This window comes from Cynocephalus volans, chromosome X (assembly GCF_027409185.1).
Source record: "Cynocephalus volans isolate mCynVol1 chromosome X, mCynVol1.pri, whole genome shotgun sequence".
In the NCBI taxonomy this organism is placed as follows: domain Eukaryota; kingdom Metazoa; phylum Chordata; class Mammalia; order Dermoptera; family Cynocephalidae; genus Cynocephalus; species Cynocephalus volans.
The window spans coordinates 5,993,273-6,018,248 of NC_084478.1; the positions used below are offsets into that span (position 1 = coordinate 5,993,273).

General features: G+C 42.5%; 1 protein-coding gene across 1 annotated transcript in view; it reads right to left on the reverse strand.

Annotated features, from left to right (window-relative positions):
- The window catches only part of PUDP (pseudouridine 5'-phosphatase), an 85,610-nt gene that overhangs the window by 44,587 nt on the left and 16,047 nt on the right, over nucleotides 1-24,976 (reverse strand). The window contains exon 2 of the mRNA XM_063083632.1: nucleotides 3,691-3,909. Coding sequence (XP_062939702.1) covers nucleotides 3,691-3,909 — 219 coding nt within the window. The remainder of the gene's footprint in view (nucleotides 1-3,690; nucleotides 3,910-24,976) is intronic.

The window sequence follows — 24,976 nt, forward strand, 5'->3', positions numbered from 1 at the left end:
ATTCTTGGCTGACCTTTACATGGAGAGGGGCTTTCAGAGCATCGAGCAATTAGCAATTGATGTGCATGTGCACATGGTCAGTTCTGCCTGTGCTTTTAAGTCCCATGGGTTTGCCCTGTCTTCTTGTGGTTGGACTAGCCCAGGAAAAACAGCCCTGCATCATAGTTGGGCAAAGACAAGCCCCCCGCATCATAATCAGGGCAAGGCTATGCCCCAGTACCATCATCATAACAAAGGCATGCCTTCAGCATAATCAGGGACTGCTTCCCGATGACTGGCCCAGGCAGACACGACCCTGCAGCACAATCAGGGGGCTGCTTCCCTGGTGACCTACCATTCACTCCTCCAATTTAACTTACTAAATACCTTCTATAAAAACTACCCACAAAGAAGATCCCAGGACCAGATAGCTTCACAGAAGAATTTTGCCAAACATTTAAAGCAAAACTATGGATCGATATCACTGATGAATAATGATGCAAAAATCTAAACAAAATGCCAGCAAACAGAATTCAACAGCAAATTGAAAGGGCATAAAAATACAGTGAACAAGTGAGGTTTATTCCTGGAATACGAGGATGGTTCAACATATGAAATCACATTAACAGAATGAAGGACAAAAACCACATAATCATATCAAGTGATGCAGAAAGAGCATTTGGAAAAAACCTAACACTCTTTCATGATAAAAACACTCAACAAACTAGGAATAGAAGGAAAGCACCTCAAAATAAAGTCCACAGCTGACATCACACTTAATTAAGAAAGACTGAAAGGTTTTCCTCTCAGATGAAGAACAAAACAAGGATGCCCAGTCTTGTCACTTCAACATAGTACTGGAAGTCCTAGCCACAACAAATAGGCAAGAACAAAAAAAAGGGCATCCAAATTTAAAAAGAAGTAAAATTGTCTCTGTTCAGAGATGCCATTTTATATGTAAAAAACTCTAAAGATTCCACACATACCAAAAAAAAAAAAAAGAACAACTGTTAGAACAGATAAAACAATTCAGAAAAGTTGTAGGATATAAAAATCAACAAATATCAGTTGCATTCTTATACACCATCAAAGAATACTTAGGAATAAACTAACTTGGGTAAAAGAACTGCACACTAAAACTAGAAAACTTTGCTGAAAGAAATTAAAAATGACACAAATGAATGGAAAGTCATTCTGTGTTCACAGATTGGAAGAAAAATATTGTCAAGATTTCCATAGACTGCTTGCAATCTACACATTCAGTGCAGTTCCTATCAAAATCCCAACAGCATTTTTCACAGAAATAGAGACTCCACCTTAAAATTCATGTAGAATCTCAAGCAACCCCCAAATAGCCATAACAATCTTGAAAAAGAAGAACAAAGTTGTAGGTTTCATATTTGCTCATTTCAAAACATGCTACAAAGCTACAGTAATCAAAACAGTGTGGTACTGGTATAAAGACCACTGGAATAAGTAGCTCAGAAATGAACTCCCACATATATGGTCAAATATCTTTAACAAGGGGGCCAAGACAACTCAATGGAGAAAAGATAAGTCTCTTCAACAAACGGTACTGGGAAAACTGGATATCCATATGCAAAAGAGTGAAGCTGGACCCTTACCCTACACCACATACAAAAAATAACTCAAAATGGAATAAAGACCTAAAAACAATACCTAAAAACTATGAAACTCCTAGAAGAAAACACAGGGGAAAGCTTCATAATGTTGGATTTGGCAATGATGATTTCCTGGCGATGACACCAAAAGCACAGACAACAAAAGCAAAAATAGATGAATAGGTCTAGATCAACTAAAAAAACTTAGGCACCTCAAATGACACAATTAACAGAGGAATAATGCAACCTACAGGATGGAAGAAAATGTTCCTAAATCCTATGTCTGATAAGGGTTAATATCTAGAATACATAAAAAACTTCTACAACTCAACAACTGTGGAGTATTCATAAAGCAAATGTACTACACAGGGCCTGGTTTTCCAAAGCCTTGCAGTTTCAAATATTGACCTTGCAAAGGACAGGAAATTTTCCCCAGGCTATAAAGTTTCTATTGTAAGATAAAGAATTGTAACACAGCAAGGTTGCTGGCTCAAAGACAGACAGGTTACTGACTGACATGTAAAGATACTGGGAAATTGCTGTAAGAAGAGAATGTTTGCTAAGATCAAGCTTTTGTTAGTGGATTGACTTACTAGCATTATAGAATATCACCTTGCTTGTCTTACTGAATGTTACCAGCTTCTATTGTTACACTTGTTAAACTGTACTTAGCAAAAACCCCACCTATGTGCTCTTCCCGTAACTTGCTGGTCTGGAGAATAAATGCAGGAAGACAACCCCAACTCATGGTTAATTTCCCAAATGGAAGGAATTCCTCACTCTTGAGGGTTTGGGGAGATTAACCCCTTTCTGGGGCATCTCACTGCTCAGAAGAGATGGGATTTGAGTAATCTTTGGCAGCTCCGTCACCCAGGGGAAAAGGGGTGACAAATCCATGGGAGGCAACGCAACAAACAACAAATGAATAACCAAATTTTAAAAACGGGCAAAGGACTTGAACAGATATTTCTCCAAAGATGATATATGATTGTCCATAACAGTGCAGAAAGACACAAGATGCAGAGAACTGAGTATCATGGCGTTTTTGCCCACACCCAAGATCCACAGACACTACCATTTGCAGCAGACGCAGAGAGAATGATTACAAAGGGTATGCGTTTGCATCTGTGTGCGTGTGTGTGTATGTTTAATCCAAGAGTACCTCATGTGGTTTCTACATGACACAGGCCCTGCCATTAGCAGGGTCCTTGCAGAAACAGTCTCTAGTTCCCAGGAATGTTTAATCTGCACGTTTGGATATATGTTCATGTATAAACATAAACAATAACATATTTCAAAAATGTGTATGATTCATATTAATACAATTTTAAATCCCAAATTACTGCCGTAAATGCATTTTTTTTTTCTTTTCCCCTTTGCACCAGGAATTCTAAAGACAGAGTAATCACACTATTGTCCTACAGGAATCTTCAAACAGTCCATTTTCAAGCATTTTGGGGTCTATAATCGAGGATATTCTTTACCTTCTCACTTTAAGCAAGAAGCAGCAGGGAATCCAGTTCTGACTGAACATCAGTTAACATGTCCAGAGAGAACAAAGTTGTCTTTCCTTTCAAAAGAAACCTGGATACAAGTAAAGAAAGGGCTGAATGACATACAAATAGATTCACTAAAAATGAATGAAGCCTTTAACTTAAAGGAAAAAAAATTAAGCCTTTCTGGAGAGATTTAGCTGCTTATTAATCTGATAAAGTTTGAATAGTTGCTGAAATAGTAATCCTATATCTGATTTTGAAAATAAAAAGGTAAAGCCACCTATGAAACTTTGAAGCAATTCCGTCTTGAACATAATCTTCACAGAATATTGGTACAAACAAAACTCAAATGTTTTTGGACTCCAGAAATTAGTGAAACTAGTATTATTTTAAGAAGTCCTAAAGAGAAAATTGAATCATAGCATCACACAGTGTCAGCCAAACTCTCTCAGGAGTACCAAGAGAGACTTAGTTCTGAGACTGAAGACAAAAGAAGACAAACTAAGCATGTCTACACCAGACCTTAAAACTTACTGTCAACAACGATGCTGGCATTCCCAAACACAACCCTGACAGCCGCGAGGGGACCGCACCTGGCATGAGAGCAGCAGTGGGGAACACGTCCTTTAGCTTCCTCTGGCTCTCTTCCAACAGCTCCTCTTTGGACATTGGGAGCTGCAAGACATCTTTTATAATCTGTGCTGCCTCTAATGCCGTTTTACCCATAACCAAGGACTTCACCTCCCAGGAGTATTTCTTTTCATAGCGATCACATATTTCTTGAAATACCACTGAATACAGCCCCTCGGTATCTGCAGAAAGAAAAACAAAATAAAGATATAGAGATTTTCAGAGTGCAGGCTACATTAACACGAATTCTGTATCAGATCAATATAACCATACACCGTGTGGGTCACATTCCATGAAAAAATGTTTTCGCAGAGACCTAAGTAAACAGTGGGAAGGTTTGCAGGTAATTCTTACTAAATGATACCCTGGGCAGCCTCCTCTGAATGTGCTGGAGTTACCGCTGGAGTTGTGATCTGGAAAGTTAGAAATTAGGAGAAAAATGAAGTCCGTATCCTGTCTTTGGTATTGGCATGCATGTGCTTGAGTCTGAAAGTACACTTGAAATCGTCCATTCCATCCAATGGTACAGGACATCGCTACCTGGTACTGCCAAGTGTGCTGAAGGCAGCACCACACCACACAACGTGGCCTCGCGCGTGGCACACTGCTGCTGAGGACACACCCACTGCCCCACGCAACGACTCCCCGATGCAGGGTGCCTGGCCACGAATGCTATGAAGCTTCCAGGTGAGAACAGAACACTTACACAGAGGCCTTATCACAGAACGGTGCAAAGCTGGCCTGAGAAGGAAATCCCAGCTCTGCACTTGCTAGGGATACAGCCTCAGCAATGGAGTTAACCTCCCAGTGCCTCCCTTTCCCACGTTTACACAAAGTCAGCAGAAGTATTGGTACTATTGTTACGACTACTACGATGTAGTATGTTAAATTACATACAACATAAAAAATAGTAGTATCTATATTGCATTCATTTATATTTATGGGCCCTTTTTCTATACTTACACTTGATATATATACACAGTATTAACAGCACTACTGATGGTACTACAGTAGTACAATGATACTGCTGTGAGGACCGAATACTTCAGTACACATAAGTCACGTTCTCAGAGCAGCATCAGACTCACGGTGTGTGCTCACAAAATACCAGCTACTCTAAAACTGTCACTGTCTCTACCATGGTCCTAGAAAGATCAGTCCACTGAAAAACCAACTAACAACCTGCTAGGAGGCATTATTTACAATGGAAAGCAAAACTCCAAATCTGAGGACTATCAAACACAATTTTAAAACCAGGAAAGCCAGCCACAACGTGCTGAGTGTTTTGGGTGACAATGATCTCGAGGGCTCAAACGAAGAGAGGATTTTTGTCCCAAAGCCTCAACAGGGCCCCGGTCTTCCCATTTGACATGGCCCTGACAGAGGCATTCAAAGAACTGAAGAGACCATGAGTGGAGCTGTTCTCACGTGGTTTAAAAAGAAGACACACAACCGGTTGGGGCATAGTGTTATAACAGCAAGGTCAACGATTCAGATCCCCGTACCAGCCAGCCTCAAAAGAAAAAAAAAAAAAAAGAACACACATGGCCTCTTTGACAAAAATGTGAATTCAAATTAGTTACAAGAGTAACTGCCCTGTTCTAGATTTAGCACGAAAGCCTTCCCACAGGTGCGAAGCAACATTCTGTCCTGAATTTGCACAGCTGGACCCAGTAATGGTTCCTGACACAAGCTGGGTGACATAATGTCTGTACCTGGTCTTCCCACAATGAAACTGAGAAACACAATAATTAACGATGCCTAAGTACTACTTTCTTTTTCCTAACGAGGGTGCTTCAAAAAGTTCTCGGAAAAATGCAACTGAAATACCAATCTTTCCATGATGTTTTTGAAGTACCCTCGTACTGGGAAACAACGAGGTGAAGAAACTGAACACAGAGTGAAGGCTGTGTGTGCACGCGGGGCCTGTGAGCGCTGCGCATACGTCTTCATACACACGTGTGCACATCCACATGCGTGTAGGTGTACGTGCTGGCCTATAATCGCCTAACCCACTGTCACGGCTGTCAGGGTATGAACTGCTAATGACAGAATGAGTTGGGCAGGTCTTAACTCCAAACAGCTGCTCCTCCCCCAGGTCCCCGGCCCAATGTCTGCCTGTGCCACGAACAGGACTTGCTGCGTCTGCACACGAGGCAGGGGACTGTCTCTTCAGGACCACTGCCAGGGTAGGGTGGTGCCACCTGTGCTCTACCTTCTACATCTGTCATGCAGAAGGGACACCTGTGTAGACACAGGGCCTGAGTAGTCTATCTTATCCATCACCGTTTTGCAAAATTCCTGTGTGAACCAACGGTGGAGAGCGGTTAGTTCTCTTGCAAAGGCAAATCTTCTGCATGTACCCCACACCCTCTCCCTTAAGGGCATCTGACCTGCTTCTTGCCGTAGCCAGAGGTGTGTGCTCTGGCTCTGGCCGCTTGACACTTATAGGACTGGGCTCACTGATGGCGTGGGCCACTGCTTCTGTGGACTCTGCCCCGCGCTCACTTCCGTCCTGGTCCCAGAGCTCACTGTGCCTGCTCTTGGAACTCTCTGACTCCTCCTTGGAATGGAGTGGAGGCAGCCCCTTGGCTCCCTGCCCCGTGTGAACACTGGTGACCAGCACAGACTGGTCAGTGTGACCCTGGCTCTTCCCTGGGTTCTCAGAAAGGGCAGCCAACCCTGCCCTCCACTCTCCAGCCCTCCTCCGTGTGCACACGGAGCTCTGTCTGCAGCCATCTTTCCTGCAGCAGGCCTGCACTCCTAAGCCCCTTGATGGATGCTTAGGCACTGACAGTTTGTAGCAACAAAAAAGAGCTCTCCTTTATTCTTTCTCTGCTTTTCTCAGCAAAACCACCCACAGCCGCATGTCAGGTGCAATTTCATCTTTAGCACTTCCACTATTTTTCTCCTTGCTTTTCTACTACGGTCTGTACTTTGTTGAGATGCTGAAAAATGCACAAAGCAAATCTCAGAATCTCTATCCTTCTGAGTACTTAATATTGCTAAGGCATGAGCCCTGCATTAGGGAGTAAATGCCCTATTCAGGGGTTACAAAAGATAGTAAGACTCTACAGAAAGTCTTCCTGGGGTGGTTTGTAAAGGAAGCCACAGTTTGGATACTAAGGTAACTCGAGGTTTTCTGGAACTTGCCCTCACTTCATCTCCCTGAAGAAGATCCACAACAGCGAGAAGGGTGGTCCCCTCTGTTCCTAGCAGAAGGGTGGAAAACCTTCCTCTGACAGAGGCCACCCATCCACAGTGCACTCTTATCTGCTTCTTCCCAGTGCGGGGCGGGGGGGAAGACGAGGGCTGTCAGGGAGAGGAGACGGACTGGCAGTATGTTGCACTTTCTTAATTCAACTTTTTCTTCTAGTGGTGGAGAAAGAAAGACTGACAAAAAGAAAACGAATGAGGAAGGAACTCCTGTCGGGTTTGAAAAGCAAAGAAAAGGAGCAGAGGCCAGGCGGGAAGACGGAGGCACCACTGAGGGCTGCTGCTAAAGCAGGTGTGGGGGAGGAAGGAAGGAGCGCAGAAAACACAGGTTCCAAAGAGAAAAATAGCTGCATCGTTTTAAAATGCTTTAAACAGCGTTCATTTAAAGCTTAAAGTGTCATGGAGTTTCTAATTTAAAAGATACACAACTGTAGGATTATAAATCTGTAGGGGACTGCACAGACAGCCACTTTCCTTCACAATTTAGATAAAAATCATCCTAAATCCTCCACGGAATAAGAACGGATCTAAACAAGTAATTAAACTTAGATCAAATGGTGACTACACGAGCTGATGACAGCATACTCAAAATTAAAGGGGCAGCATTTTGAAAGGAAAAAAACTAAAATAAAAAGAAGCAGCATAAAATAGCTGTGCCAAGCTATCACTGCGTCCTCTACCCAGCTTGCTCGTGAGCCTGAAGCTTTTCAAATGGCTTCAGCCTTATTCTTATCAAGAAACTCAATATTTTTTTTTAACACGCTACGGCCACGTACACCTCCACCTTCCTTAGGTGAGTTAGAAAACATTCTGCGTAAACCCGAGCCTCCCTCCTGATGGAGTCCGCGCAGGACCTGTGAGCAGCTGCAGCTGAGCGGAGGGCGGTGCGAGGGGGCAGATGGGGGCAGCCACCCGGGCGGGCAGGCTGGCGCTGTCATCATGAGCATCAGGCTTTGTTCCCAGGTGGGAAATGCAAATCACTGCAGTTTAAATTAAGCTGTTATAGAAGGACCCGAGCACCTGGAGGAAGGCTACACCCCATGGGCTCTAAGTGTCTAAGGCTGAGGTTCTGTCATTGTGACACGTAGGTAACACCTTCTATAACCGAAAACGTTATCTCAGTGCTGGCTGAGTCGGTATCAGTTTGTGTTTTACCCAACAAAGGTATGAGAGGTGAGGGTACTTCCCCCACTTCTCCCTTTCCTGAAGCTGCACCCCGTCCCCATGCAAAGGGGCACAGAACTCTAATCCTAAAGCAGTGAGTGGTATTTAATGGGGAAACATCCTAACCCATTGGTCTGTTGCTAACGAGTGCGTGTCCTACGACCTGATTGTTCTCTCCACCCCCATTTTCATTTTCCTGCAAGACCTAAGATGAAGTCCTAGGAAAAAGCGAGGGCTTCGGGGGTTTAAGAGGAAAGCAGTAAACTCCCAGCTCAGCCACTTTTAGCTGGGCGTCCTGGGACAAGGTTCCTGACCTCTCTGACTTGTACTTTCTGCCTGGGTCTGAAATGTGGTGAGCAGCCTGGCCTGCAGGGCAAGGTGGATGTGAAGTCACAGGAGGATCCAGGTGAGAGAGGCCGAGGACAGCAGCAGCATTCTGAGGCCAGGTGGCCTGTGTCTGAACTCTGCCCGCAGCTTACTAGCCACTGTGGGAGCCTTGGTGTAAGTATAAAATGGAGACACTAACATCCTACTCAGACATAGCCTACAAACCTGCTGGGCCTTGGCATACATGTCTGTAAAATGGGAAACTAATATAATCCCACTACACACCTTCTAGGCTGTTGTGTCAATTAAGGGAAATAATCTATACCGCGCTCAGAGCACAGTGCCTGGCCCCGAGTTGACTCTTGGCATCATTATGCAGAATTGTCAGGGAACGCTTTTAGTAATCATGAGTTCAGAGGAAACAAGATCTGCTTTCTCTCTGTACACTCATGCTCCACTAACGGCAAACAGCTGTTTAAGCTGACAAATTAAAGTGCCTCATACCAAATATTTTACTACACAAATACAAACAAAACAAACCCAAACCATTAACTATCTGGAAAGCATCACAGCTGCCCAGCATGTGGAACTAGCTACATGAATACTTGTTAACTAACTCCTGGTCTGGTACAGGGGCGAAAGTCCCTGTCCCCTATTACATAATCCAAAAACTCCTCGAAACTGAAAGGTTTCACTGAGCAGCCAAATCTGACCCAGACTGGCATGAGGTGGTTTTCATGTTTCATACTTACCAGGCTGAGTGTGAATTTTCATGCATTTCCCTATCGAAATATTAATGGATTTGATTATGAGTGCTGCTTGAGAACCTCCTGAGAGTGATATATATCACGGAACATAAGCATTCTAATACCTTTTTAAAATAATAATGAAAATTTAAATCTAAATACATCTGGCTCACAGAATTTGGATAAAGGACTGTGAACTGAGTTCATTACTGCTTACTAAGTACAGTTAGTGCATCTTGCTTGCACACTGTGAACAAATCAACTTAATGCATTTTTTTCAAGACTTATCTTGATATATCTTGAGCATAGTTTTATTTATAATAATTACTTCCAATTACAAAAAAAAAAAAAGGACCTAAAGACTGTTTTGTGTTACAGTTAGGTTGGTTCCCTGAAGACACAAAATAAACATCTACAGGGAAGAACTCATCTTGAGCTATCTGGCAGTGACAAAGATGTTATCAGACTGCATGCTTTCTTTCACCTGGAAATGTAGCAGTGTTTCTGAATGTGATGAAAACTACATATTTTAAATGTGAAGTTGCTTTAATAAAAAACAAAAAACCCAGCATACAGTACATTTTGATGAAAGTGGTGGTGTCATTTTTCGAAATGCTTTTAAAAGTACATAGTAGGTAACAGGTAATCATTGAACAGATTTAAAATATAAATCAACTACTTTTTGTTCAACTGTAATTTTCTACCACTTGTTCCTTTAAACCTGTTTCTCAAAGTGTGGCCGCTGGGCCAGCAGCATAAGCATTTCCTGAGAAGTCGTTCCAAACGCCAATTCTTGGGCCACACCCAGATCTACAGATTCAGAACCAGTGTTCTGAGAGCCCTCCAGGGAGCTGGAAGTGTGCTAAGTGTGCTACGGTAGGGAGCCACTGGCCTGGCACTGTGTCTTCACTGAAGGTCTGCACTCTATAGTCAGCGATTTTAAAAATGGGTCAATCTTCACTAAAAAATATTTAATTTTACTGTATATATTTATTAGTAGAAATTAAAGAGAAAACAATGTGTGATGACATTCATCCCACTACTTTACACTTTCCTTTTTCTATTTGTATTTATTTCCCTGTTTCTTTCCCTCACCTCCAAATCAGATTTATATTAACATATTTGTAATGAAAGTAAGATTTTAAAAATAAATCTTAAATATGCTGCATTATTTCTAAAGTTAATTGCAGCAAATGATTCCCATTAATTGGAGTTCTGAGTTAACAGAAGTTAGTTAAGTAATTCTGGATCAAATAAAATGTGGATTTCAATGAAAATTATGCCCAGCATCCTTACAAAAATGGCAAGGGTAATTTACCTCTTTTGGAAAGACACTCTAATAAGCTCGTTTCTTCTTAAGAAACATATATCTTGGAATAAAAACATTAACAACTTAATGGAATATACTGTATTTAAAGGATTAGTTAAGTGGTTCATCCCTCTCTTAAATGAAAATAAGGAAAAAATGATTTTCTAGTACTGGGATCATTATATATGAAGTAATAGTTGATAATGGTGGTCTTCTTTTGAGAATAACTACTGAAACTTTTACATATTTACTATATAGTTGTATTAGTCCGTTTTGTGTTGCTATAACAGAAATACCTGAGACTGGGTAATTTATAATAAACAGGTTTATGTGGCTTATGATTCTGGGACAGCATCTGGCACGGGCCTCAGGCTGCTTCTACTCATGGCGGAAAAGTGGCAGGCAGCTGGTGGGTACAAGCAGATCACATGGAGAGAGGAAGCAAGAGAGAGAGAAGGTGCCAGGGACCTATGAACAGCTCTTGCGGGAACTACTCCCCCCTCCCCCAAGGAGAGCATTAATCCATTCATGAGGGATCCGCCCCCATGACTCAATCAGTTTCCAACACCGCCACATTGTTGATCAAATTTCCACATGAGTTTTGGAAGGGACGACACATCCAAAGTATATCAACAGTGAATGTATGTTCAAGCACAGAATCCTCTAGTGAAAGCATTTCCAGCTTTATGAAGGATATTGTCAGAAAATAAAGGTCCACCGCCCAAAATTAACTATTTGGTTAGTAGCATGGCTATCCTAAAAATTGAGCTTTGACTTACATGAGCCTGGGAACCCAGCCCTGCACAGGAAATAGGTCTGAGCTTCTGAAATGGCTGGATCTGATACCTGGGGTTGCCTCGGGCTGTTCTTGACCTTCTTATACAGCCAAGCTGGCTTCATAATTTCTACAACACTAATGGCAAAAACCGTTCTGGAAGGTCACTGCAGGCAACAGCTGTTAAACATCGCTCTCTACACTCCTGGCACACAGCATAGAGCCCAGATGCTGTCAGCAGCACTATTTTGTGTCTCAGAGAAGCTTCCGAGCATGTGGCTGCGAGAGCGAGGAGCAAGGCCAAACCAAACCACATGTCGATGCACTGGAAGAATGCATCTGCCCCACATATCCCAGTTTGAGCAGTAATGCATATGGTCACCCAAGGTGGCATTATTAAATTTGGAGGAACACAGGAGGAGGAGTGTATGGAAAGACCACATCCTGGTAGGGGGCTGGCAAAGGAGGAAATGAGGCACTGAGTTACAAAGTGCGAAATTACAAATGTCCCTCATGTGTGGAAGCAAATGAAGGTCTCCCCAGATGAGAACAAGTAGAGGCTGTTTCTTCAGAGCTTGTGGAGCAAGAGCATCAGCCGCTGTCCCTGGAGTTTGGCAGAGGCTTGGTGCAGGCAGGGGCAGGGAGGCTTCACAGTGTGAGAGGGCAGGCTTTGGGTGAACCTGATGGGAGGTAGCCACTAGAAGTGGGGCATCCCCTGTGCCTGGTGTGGACAGCATGCTTAGCTTTCTCTGGTTGGTCCTGAATTGAAGATGGGACAAAAAACGGAAGGGGGCAGTGAGTGACCACATCCTGACCGGTGACAGCTGCAGAGGTTGAGGTCTGGCTTCCAGCTGGTGGAGGAGAGGTTGTGGGTCAGAGTTCTGTTGCTACCTGCATGCTGGACACTGTTTGCATATTCAGTCTCTCACTATTTCATATTTCACTCTTGTTCAGAGTTCTGGAGACCGCCCTCCTCGACTTCCAGATGGTCACCCAGCAGGCCTTGTTAAGGGCGCTAGCATGGTAGAGGATGACTGTCCCGTCATGGTGGTAGACACCTCTGCCTCCAAGGATGCATGATGATAGATAGTGTGGAAAGCCATTAGGCGAGATGGCTGGCCGTGCGGACTCTATAGACACACCCCAGACATTAAAGTTCCACTAAAAGACACAGTCTCTGAGCCAGCCAAGGCGCTGGGCCACAGGCTGGACCCAAAGGACCTCTGTGGCCGCCCCCAGCCTGCCCTCGGTCTTTTCCTGACCACCTCAGAAATCCAAGAAAATCCTTAGTGTGTCCCCAGTGGGACAGTGGGCCCAGTCCCTCTCTCCTGCCCAGCCTGGTTCAGCACTCTCCCAGGTGGGCTGTGTAGTATACATAAAGCAAATGTATTTCACAGGGCCTGGTTTTCCAAAGCCTTGCAGTTTCAAATGTTAACCTTGCAAAAGACAGGAAATTTTTCCTAGGCTATAGTCTCTGTTCTAAGATAAAGAATTGTAACACAGCAAGGTTGCTGGCTCAAAGACAGACAGGTTACTGACTGATATGTAAAGATACTGGGAAATTGCTGTTAAGAAGAGAATGTTTGCTAAAATCAATCATTTGTTGGTGGATCGACTTACCTTCTTGCAAATTGCATTATGGAATGTCACCTTGCTTTTCCTACTGAATGTTACCAGCTTCTATTGTTAAACTTGTTAAACATTACTTAGCAAAAACCCCACCTATGTTCTCTTCTTGAAACTTCCTGGTCTGGAGAATAAATGTGGGCAGAGAACCCCAATTTGGGGTTAATTTCCCAAATGGAAGGAACACCTCTCTCTTGAGGGTTCCAGGAAATTAATCCCTTTTCAGGCCTTCTCACTGCTCAGAAGAGATGGGCTTTGAGTAATCTTTGGTGGCTCCATCACCCAGGGGAAAATGGGTGACAAATCCGTGGGAGGCAAAGCAACAGTGGGCTGGCATTACAGAGGCACCCCTGCATCCTCAGACATGCCCTGGCACCTCTTGTGGAGATGGCCATCCACTTCCATGCCCAGAAGAACCTGCACCAGGGCTAGGAGTGCTTACGAGCAGAACTGTGTAGCCAGGAAACGTAAAAACAGTTAGACAGTACTCCATCTGTATGTGGGCTTGGACGCCAACGCATCTGGGTTGTGTCCTTTGCTGCACTGTCCAGGTCTGCCACCAGACCTAATCCATCTCCCACGTTTTCCTAGCCCCCATGCATTGTAGCACAGTGCCCTAATAACAAGTGTGGTCTCTGGGGACACTTCAGAACCGGAGAATGGTGGGGCTGGGTGTACAGCAAAATCAGGTGTAAGCTCGTCCAGAAGTGGAAACCAAAACAAATGATAGACAACGACAAAATCTAGTGCTGTCCACATCCACAACGCAAAACACGCCCCTGTCTCTCAGGCTCTCCGCAGTCCCTAGCAGATCGCATTCCGTGAATAAATACCCTCTATAAACCATGACGAAGCACAAACCTACCTTGTCCAGTACTTCATGGCATGGCCTGCTTGTTATGCTTCAGGATGAACCAGCCTTGCAGCGGCCACCGGCTCACACTCTTCGCTGTTGTACGTGTGCCGTTTGATTTACACTTTGAACACCAAAAAAAATCGCAATGATACAAACGAGAATCCAAACCAACCTAAAATCTACCCTTCCCCTAAATTAAAATTCAGTCCACGTTTCAAATGACTGAGCACAGAGGCCTTTCTGGGTCAAATATTTATAAGTTAGGGACATCCTGTGTCACAACAGTAAACATAACATGTAACATTGATTGGAATCATAGAGGAACAATCTTGAGAAGCCAGATCATCAATCTCAGGTATGCAGAAATGGCACAGGCTTGGAATGCAGTAAGTCCCATTAAAAAAATATTTACTCAGTACCTACTTTGTCCTGGACACTGAGAAAAACCTGACAATTAAGGCCAAAACACTCCTTGTGAGGTAACTAAATTAGTATTCAGAAATGAGAAGTTCCTTAATATTTCTTGGAAAAAAATGAAGAAACAAATACCTGCAAAGTTAAGAGAACCCTTGCAAAGAGCGATTAAGAAAATGCCACTGCATAAATCAGAACATTTTGATCACTTTTGATCACCTGAAGACATACTAATATGTCACCTTTACCTAACTACAATGACCCTTTATCCAAAAAATTTCCTCTAAGACCTAAAAACAGAAGTTAGGTAGAAGCTATGTTGGAAGCTAAACATGAATTCCTAGCAGTCTGAGCCTGAGAGAGGAGGCAGGAAGATGGGAACGTAGACTAGGAGAAGTGCAGTGATCTGTCCTTCAACCAACGCAGCAAGCTCTTCACACATTGACGCCACTAACATGCTTTCCCTACAACCACCACCATTTCCTGTGCTTTATGTAGGCAGGAAAGACACTTCCATAGTACTTCACTATGGCCGTTTAACCTTTACAAATGAGCTTGCATGTAAAAGGCCGGGCTTCCTTGTGTTTAGGAATTTAAAACACTGAAATGAATAATTAACAAGAATAAAATTATGAGTCTCGGTAATGTTTGCTTCAAATTAGAAGCTTGCTCTAGTGGGCTTAAAGAAAAGCATTCAAGTATTTGATATATCGCTTCCTGTGGCTGTGAGCTATTATTTTTTTGAACTGTAAAGAAAAAAGTAATGCATATGATTGTGTAAAATAAAGGTCAGTAATGATAGTTTAACTGAGTGATTATTTGCAAAGTAAGCTTTTGATTAGCGTATAGCACAATTCACTGGCATTAGCAATTATTCCATTTAACAGGTATTGGTCTAAGAATTTTTCTGATCATCCATATTTAAATTAAAAAATCATTAAAAAATGAGCAAGTTCAAGAAATGTTGCTGAATTATGTATATGCATATGGAAACCTATCCGTGTTTGGGAAAAAAAAAAACAAAACATCAATCCTTAGTATCATAAACCTAACTGTAAAAACAAAATTATGAAACTTCTAGAAGAAAACATAAGAGAAAATCATTGGAGCCTTGGGTTATGTGAAGGTTTCACACATAGAACATGAAAAGCAAGAGCCACAGGAGACTCCATCAATAAAGGGGCTTTCTTCAAAGTTCAAAGGCATCAGTAAGAAAGCAAAAGGCAAGCCACGGATTGAGGGAAAATATTTACAACACACACACACACAGAACCTGTATCCAGAATATATAAAGAACTGAACTTTACATCTCAGTGATGGGAAAGAAAAGAAAAAAAAAAAAAAAAATGATTGAAATGGTTGTCCAAGTCTTAGTCCCCAGAACCTGTGAACAGGTTAACTTCTTTGTAAAAAGAGACTTTCCAGATGTGACCGAGTTAAGAATCCTGAGATGGGGAGATGATCGTGGATTACCTGGGTGGACCCAATATAATCCCAGCATCCTTATAAGAAGGGGGCCGGAGGGTCAGAGTCAGAGAAAGAGCTGTGAAGAAGGAAGCAGAGGTCAGAGTGATGCAGACCTCGAGCCCAAGACTGCAGGGGACTGCACCAGCTGGAAAGGCAAGGCAGCAGCAGATCCTCGCCTGCAGCCTCCGAAGGAACCAGGCCTGCCAGCACCACCTTCATCTTAGCCACTGACACTGACTTTGGACTTGTGGCCTCCAGAACTGTAACATAACAAATGCGTGTCGTTTTAAGCCACTAGGTTTGCGATAATTTTGCGATAATTCTTCTGCAATAAGAAGCTAACATACAACCCCACATAAAACCACTTTGGCAGTTTCTTTAAAAATTACCATATATCTACTAGTAAGGGGTTATCCAAGTCCTAGGTATTTACCCAAAAGAAATGAAGCATAGGTTCACGCTAAGACTTAACGCATGAATAGTCACAGCGGCTTAAAAACTGAAAACAATCCAAAAGACCATCAACAGGGGAAGAGCTATTCAAACTGTAGTGTTTGAACAGGATGCTACTTAGCAATAAAAAGGATAAAAACTATTAGTACAAATGACAACGTGAATGAGTTCCTACCCTCAGTGAAGGAAGCCAGATTTTAAAAAAGACACAGTTTGGCTCCATATGAAATTCCAGGAAATGCAAACCATACAGTTACAGAAGCAGATCAGGGGTCACCTTGAGACCTGGATAGGGGTGGAAAGAGGGAAGGACTGCAGAGGGGCAGGAGAAGACACTTGGGGGTTGTGGAAACATCTGTTACCTTGGGTGTGGAAACTGTGTTTCAGGTCAGGTAATCACATTCCCAAACCTGCCAAACTATACACTTTAAATACTTGCAGTTTACTGTCTTCCAACTATACCTCCATACAGTTGCTTAAGAAAGGGAAAAAAAAAACATATAAGGTTGAAAAATAAAAAAAACAGTTAAAGTGTCAACAAATGGAAGTAGTCCAAAATGGTTACAAACTAACAAGCCACACCATCAGGACACCAGTAAACCACGCCTGCAAGTCTTGCTGGGATTTCTCAACTTTCCTTCAGAAAATGTCCTTTCTGTACTGTTGCAGAGGAATTTGCTATCTCATTGAAAGTCAGTATGCTCTCCAAAGGCGATCTTGTACAAAACTGTTCCTTCCAGGATTTGAGACAATTTGAAGCACTGTTTGGAGGGATATGTCACACATTTTGGGGGGAAAAAAATCAGCCAAAACATAAAAGCTCTGCCTTTACCAACAATTTCAGCACTGCATTAGAAGTACAGCCATCATAGAAATAGTCGGATGAGTTAGGATTTCCCTAGAGCACGACAGACCAGAGAAGAAGAGGAGAGGAGCTTGCAGTGGAAGAGCAGCAAGGCGCCCACCCCTAGCACCAGCCCCTGGCTACCTCTGCCACAGTGTGGGGTACTCGAAGATGGTCTAGGTCACCCAAAGCAAAAAGTCCTCTTTTAGAGATCACGACATTTATGTGGAAGGACAAAAGCCTTACCAGTGCTGTCTATCTTTAGCTCAAGAAGAAAAAGACTTTCTCAGATTTAAGGAACAAAAGGAGATTTCTCTGGGGAGATGCTGTCCTGGCAGATGTGAATATTGGCATCTTAAAAGTAAAACTGCCACACTACTCTTCTTTTTCCAAAGCGCGTCTTTTCCCCCTTCATCTGGGCTTCCCCTCGTCCCCTGTCTCCTGCCTTGTGATCCCCTACCAACCACACAGCTCGTCTTCCTGCCCTCACAGAGAAACTGGAAGTGGCGGTGAAAGGCGGGGTGTTGGGGCAGGAGCGGGGCAGGGCTCCGTCTGGAACCAGAGGCGGTGGAGCGACACACACACAACACCTCCCGAGATGCAGGAGAGTGGGCAGGAGGGTTGGAGGCAGTGGGCCAGAAGGAGAGGAGACAAACTGCAGGATTAGGAGGCAAGGTAAGTGAAGAATGTGGTGGCGACAACTGTCTTTCAAGTTTAAAATCTCCAAAACTCATCCATGGGATTGCTTCACAATTTATTAACTACTTTCCAATGTGTGCTGAGATATATATGCTAGTAGGCTAATACTGCCTAACAGCAAATGCTATTCGGCATGTTTAAAATAAGAAACAAAAGAGGTTTTGGTGATGGGCAACAATAATCAGCCACAATGTATAGCGACAAAATAAAATTAAAAAAAAAAAAAAAAAAGAAAAGCCATTTCCTCCCAATTGCCATTAAAAGGCAGGTACATCAAAAAAAAAAAAAACAAAAAAAAAAACAAAAAACAAAAAACAAAACCCTTTTAAAAAAATAAATAAATAAGAAGCCAAAGCTTTGTGAGTAGCAATGACTTATGCCAGGTCACCAGGCTCATTGATACAGGGGATAATACCCGGGACTGAAACCAAGTCTCTTATGTGCAGATCCCTCAAGCTCTGTGGGTTTTTAGTTTTATTTTTTACAATTTTATTTATATTTATTTTTGTGGGGTACAGTGTGTGATTTCAATACATGCATATACTGCACAATGATGCACTTGGGGTGGACAGCAGAGTTTTGTACCCGTTATTCCACCCCTTCTTCTCCCTGCCTCCTCTTCCCCTCCCAGCCTCTGATAACCATTATTCTACTGTGTACTTCCATGAGAAACACTATTTCTTTTTTTATTTTTAGATTCCACATATGAGTGAGATCATGCAGTATTTGTCTGTGCCTGACTTCACTTAACATGATGATTTCCAGTTCCATCCATGTTGCTGCAAAAGATAGTATATCATTTATTTTTATAGCTGAATAGTATTTCATTGTGTATATATACCACAATTTTTTTATCCATTCGTCTCTTGATGGCCATTTAGGCTGATTCCATCTCTTGGCTATTGTGAATAGCGTTGCAATGAACATGGGAATGCAGGTGTCTTTTTGACATATTGATTTCATTTCCTTCAGGTATATACCCTGTAGAGGGATTCTGGGTATATACCCAAAAAAGTGAAACTAGACCCCTATCTCTCACCATACACAAAAATCCACTCAAAATGGACCTAAATTTAAAACCAAAAACTACAAAACTACTAGAAGAAGACATAGAAGAAATGCTACACAAAATGGGGGTTGACAGCACTTTTTTGAGCGAGACCACAAAGACACAGGCAACTATAGCAAAAATATACAAATGGGACTACATCAAACTAAAAAGCTTCTGCACAGCAAGGGACACTATCAACAAAGTAAAGAGACAACCTACAGAATGGGATAAAGTGTTAGCTCTCTGTTTTAACGGTGGCCTCAGCACACACCTGCAATACCTCACTGACTCCGGGTGCCACTCACAGACTACAGCAGTGGTTCTCCCGGTGCAGTCTCCAGACCAGGAGCATCAGCATCACCTGGGGGCTTGTGAATCTGAGAACCCAGATTCTCAGGTCCACCCCAGACCCATGGAACTAGAAAGCCCGGGGATGGACACAGCAGTTTGTGTTTTAAGGAGCCTGCAGGAGATTCTGATGCCTACTCAGGCATGACAGCCAGAGGACTAAGGTGTCATTAGCATCTGTGGCCACTGCGTGACACAGAATGTCTTCATTATCATGACAGCCACTAAAGCATTTGGTGATAAAAGCCAGCAAGTGTTGGGCACTCACCGTGTGACGGTGCTCTGAGCACTACTGAAATCTCAGGACAACCCTCCCTGGATGTACTAGTGTCAGATGCTGTTTTCCAACGGTCAGACAGGTCTGTAGGGTACATTGTCCAAGACCACAGAGGACAGAGAAAGAGTCCACCTGCTTCCTTCTGACTTGAGACCACATACTCTCATTCACTATGTGAGCCTGTCTCTTCCCTGAAAAGCTCACCTTTCACGAACACCTAGTTTTCACCTGTGCTGGAAACTGTTGTCTCCTTAACTTTTCCTTCATTTTGCAAACCCAAGCTCTGAGTATCACATTTGTCCCTGTTTCTTTCCATCCCACTGGAAAAGATGAATCTAGAATCTCACAGGGGCAGCATTTTTGTATGGTACTCCCTGAATTTGAAGCTAATCTACCCAGCTAAGAGAGTAAAGAGAAATGATTATCAGAGTCTTGGCAATGAGCTAGCTGTCTGCGGGGTATCACCAAGGGTAAGTTCTCATAAAGATTTCTCTTGAGGTCTGGAGCAGGATTTACCAAATTTGAGCACAAGAGGGGTCATTATGTCCTTGACACCCACGGACGTTGACCCATCCCTTTGCTACAGAGAACCTGTCCTTCCATCCTCACCACCCACGGACGTTGACCCATTCCCTTTGCTACAGAGAACCTGTCCTTCCACCCTGTGCCACCTGCTGTCAGCATCTCACTCTTACACCAAAGTCATCTCCATGACCTGCAGCACCAAGCAAAACCTAACAGTGCCTGTAACTAAAAAAGCAAAAGAAGATTCTGTTTTCACTCTTAGGTTGTAGGATCACTTGAGAAATACAAGGCAGAAAAAGTTTAAAAGTCTGAAAAGCACAATGAGCATGTCTTTCTGTGAGGATACATCTAGGAGGTGGCCTGTAGACTCCGAGTGCAGTTGGAAATGGACTGCACAGGCACAAGTGGGCTGCTCCTGGTGGATGGGATTTAGAAATGGGTCTCTCATCCAGAGGGACAGGTGAGCTTGCCTCTGTCACATTAGTGCGTGTGCCCCTGGGGGCGCAGGCAGACGGGATGGCAGTGTCCTGAATCGGAACTATCCCTCAGTATGAGATGTTGTCCGGTTCACACAGGGGTCCTGGGGGTACTTGGGGAAGCCCTGCCGGTGGGGGAGTTGGAGTGGCTGTCCAGAGCACGCCCTTAGGAGCCGGGTGTGTGGGCTCTGCCGCTTCCTAACGGGGTTACATTGTCAGAGCAAAACACCCTCTGAAAACTCAGTTTCCACAATGGTGCAATAGAGACAATCTTCCCTATCACCTGCAGTGGTTTGGGGTGAAACAGGACATGGCATCAAAACTGTCCAGAACAGAACACGTGCTGGACAGAGATGTTACCTGTCATAAGGTAAAGTCGGAAATAGCGCTGAGGGTATGAGGGTGCTTGTCCTACGAAGGTCTCAAGGGGGTCCACATAAAATATATAAAGATAGTAAGTAGAGACAAGGGAGAGGGATCCCTGAAGAGGACCCTCTGCTGAGCCTTCTTAGGTAGGAGGGGACGCCATGTTTTGCCAGCTCTTGTCACCAATCCTGTCCTTCCTGGGGCACAGGGGTGCAGAGATGGGGCATGGGGCTGTTCTCACCATGAGTTTCAGGGACTCTTCCCTCTACGCCCACACCCTCCTGGCTAAAAGCAGGTTCTACTCCTCTTTATGTTTAATTATGGGGGAGGTGGGATTGAAGGGATCATTTAAGAGAGGAGCAAGGTATCTTTGTTCACAGGAGGTGACAGCATGCCCTAAACACGGAGAAGACGGAGCCTCCTCCAAGAGAAGACCCACAGGTAGGTGGCTAAGGGGAGGCAGGCATATGGGACAGTCCTGGGTCAGTCTGAGGGCTTTCTGCTGTGTTGTGAGGCCCCTCCTGCAGCCAGAAGGACAGTAGGTAGGTTCGGAGGCTAAAGAGCTGTTGATCTGGATTTATAAATTCAAGAGAGCTACAAGATCTTTAAGTTGAACTGTCCAAAGAAGAGTGATTCTTAAATCCTGCAGATACTGGAATTGAAAGAATATATTTACATTCATTTGCACAAAGAGGTTGATAAACATAATAAAGAGAAAAGGAAGCATATTGAATAATAATGCGATCGACATGCATACTGTTCTCTTTTTAAAAGCTCGCTTTTAGCAGTAGATCACATGAGCAAAAAAGGCATTAAGTTTTAAACTAAGTCTTAAATTAATTTCTTCTGGTCTCAAAGATGAATCACCCCGCCCTTTCCTATAAATATACTTTCATTCTCACCTTTTCCACATGGATTTTTCAAAGCAGAATCTCAGAAGGTGCAGCCGCTGATGAAAGAACCCTTTTCTATTTCCTTTAAGGCAGCAGAATCTTGTGAAATTAGACTTACTGGCCCCTCCCCCCCTTCTTAAATCCAGGCTGTATCAGCAAGAGTCACCCAGCAGCAGCCTCTTTCCAGGGTCCACACCCATCCTGAACAACACTCTGAGTGTTAGGGATGACTTGTAAGGACCGTACCAACACAGGACGCTCAGATTCGGACCCTTATCACCCAAATTACAAGCGATGACTTTCTCCAAAAAGACTTTTCCCAGGTCAAGTTTACTTGAGATTATTCCTAGAGTTCCATTATGAATCTAAATGTATTCCCTTCTCAATCAACATGATTTTCAATATTTGAATAGAGCTTAATGAACAACAACAAAAAGTTCCAACCTGAAGGTGGCATTTAACCCAAGAATTGTTACAGGTTTTTACTTTATTTTTGTTTTGCAAAACATCATCAAGCCAGGTTTGGAAACACTTCAAATTGTAACATCTTTTATAGATGAACTATTTTGGGGTTTGTTATCCAGTAACCCAATCAAAAGTGTCTTTTGTAACCTTTCCAAATTATGGTAAATTACTTTAAAATGAGATGAAGAATAGAGATAGCATAGCACAGATTTTTTTTTTTTTTTTTTAAATACCTTAAGGCAACAGATTACAATTGGAGGTTGACTTTGCCCCCTGGGACATAAAAAACAATATAAATGTATTTTTTGTTTGCAAATCTTTTTTCCTCTTATCTCATTCAAAAGAAAACTAACTGCAAAAAGCAATAATTATACATCTCTGCTGATGGGCACACAAGTATAAAGATGCAGTTTGTACGACACCATCACAAAGGAGGGGGTGGGAACAGAGGTACATAGCAGCAAAAGTTTTGTGCACTATTTAAAACAAGTTGGTATTAATACAAACTAGATTGGTATAAACTAAGATGTTTATTGTAATCCACAGAGCAACCGAGAAAGTAACTCAAAAATATACAGTAAAAGAAATGAGAATTAAATTGGTAAACTAGAAAATATCTAAAGTTAAAAAAAGCCAATAATAAAGGAATAAAGAAATAAGAAAGACATAAGACATAGAGGAATCAACAAAATGTCACACATAAACCCTATGTTAACAATAATGGTGTTACATGTAAATGGATTAAACACTCCAATTAAAAGGTAGAGAATTAAAAAAAAAAAAAAAAAAGATCCAACTATGTGTTGTCTACAGGACACCCTTTAGATTGAAAGGTGCAAAAAGGTTAAAAGTAAATGGATGGAAAAGATATTCCATGCAAACAGTAGCCCAAGGAGACCTGGAGAAGCTATTCAAAGTAGACTTAAGACAAACATTTTCGCAAGAAAACAAAAAATTGTAATAAACATTTTATAATGATGAAAGGGTCAATACATCAAGTTGCAACAATTATTAACATACATGAACTTAACCACAGAGCTCCAAAATACACGAAGCAAAAACTGACAGAATTGAAGGGAAAGATAGCTGATTCAACAATAGTAGTTGGAAACTTCAATACCACACTTTCAATAATAGAAAAAACAACTAGACTGAAGACTAACAACAACAACAAAATACTCGATTTAAATCACATAAACATGATAAACAAACTAGACTTAACAGACATCTATTGAACATTCCACTCAACAATAACAGAATATACATTATTCTCAAGTGCTCATGGAAAATTCACCAGGATAGGTCATATGATAGGTCATAAGAGAAGTCTCAATAAACTTACAAAGAATTGAAATCATACAGTGTAAATCCCTAACAAACAATGACATGAAATTAGGAATCAGTAACAGAAGAAAACTTGGGAAATTCACAAATATGTGGAAATTAAACAACACACTCCTAAATATTCTTGGGTCAGAGAAGAAATCACAAGAGAAATCAGAAGATATTTGATGAATAAAAACAAAAAGACAACAGACCAAACCTTATGTGTTGCAGCAAAAGCAGTGGCTGGAGGGAAGTTATGGCTATAAAAGCCTATATTGGAACAGGATGTTCAGAGAGGTTAAACATTGGCAGCTTTGAAGGTGAGGAAGGGAGCCATGAGCTAGGACATGTGATGGCCTCTAACAGATGGAAACCAGACAAAGATTCTCTCCTAGAGCCTCCAGAAGGAAGGCAGCCCTGCCTGCACCTTATTTTAGAACCGTGAGGTGGCGGGGGACTTCTGACCTCCAGAACAGCAACATGATAAATGGCCTCAGTTTGTGGTAATTGTTACTGCCGTAATAGAAAACGAACACATTAAGAAACTTTCTTAGCCATATTTTTCCCCCAAAATCTGGCTTCCGTACAATGACTCTCAAACATGTCAAAACACATGAGAATAAATCTTAACATTTCATTCACAACCAAAGGTGAATGAGAGCTACAGGCAGAACTCTCTGGAAGACTTCCCTGAGGCAGCCTACCAGTTTGTTTAAAAATAGCATGCTAGGCTTTCATTATTGCTATGGAATAATCACACATATAAGTCTTATTAAATGCCACTTACATATCATGGAGGGCTTTTTTATTTTTCCATTTCATATTGACACACCATGACACTTCAATTTAGTTAAAGTCAATAAATTTTTCTCAAATTTTAAGAGATATGTAGTATAGTGTGATAGAGCTCTGGATGTATATGTACCTTTGCCCAAGCCCTCTTCAGAGCTAGCATCCCAATGCCCTAAGCTTTATGGAATAACACTGAGTCTACACATCCCTAGGCCTTTTGAACAGATGAAAACCAGCAGTAGTCCTCCACAAAATGCACAAAGTGGTGAAAGATGATCTTCCACACCCAAATTCAATCACTTCTGTTCCTTCTCAGGGTCTCTCTTTAGGGGTCTTCTCCTGCTACCCTTCCATTTCTACCCTTACTGTTGGTATCACAGCATGCTGTTTTGAAGGCCTGCTGCAAATTATTACCAGGAATGTATGCATTAGTATGGAGACAATGCCAAAACCACATTTTTTAAAAACGTAGGGCAATGCAAATTGTTATGAAATCTAGGAAAGACATTAAGAATGAAACAGCGATAAGCAGTACGAAGTGCTCCTCTTTTAGAGACACACAGGTGGTTGTGTCATGGGCATATTCCTCTAGCTGTTATGGCACGCTTTTTGCTCACTTTTTGTTTTCTGTGGGTGGTGGCAGAGGAGTGTCAGAAACTCGACTGTAAAATGAGGAGTTAAGGCTGGGGAAACTTCTGTGGTGGTCCTGCTGGCTTGGACACCTACTGCACAGCCCTGGGCCATTCACTGCCCACCTTCCTGGTGAGGTTTGCCCAGAAAACCTGAGAAAGATTGGTCCAGATCACTTGATTTCTTCACAGTATCAAAAAACTT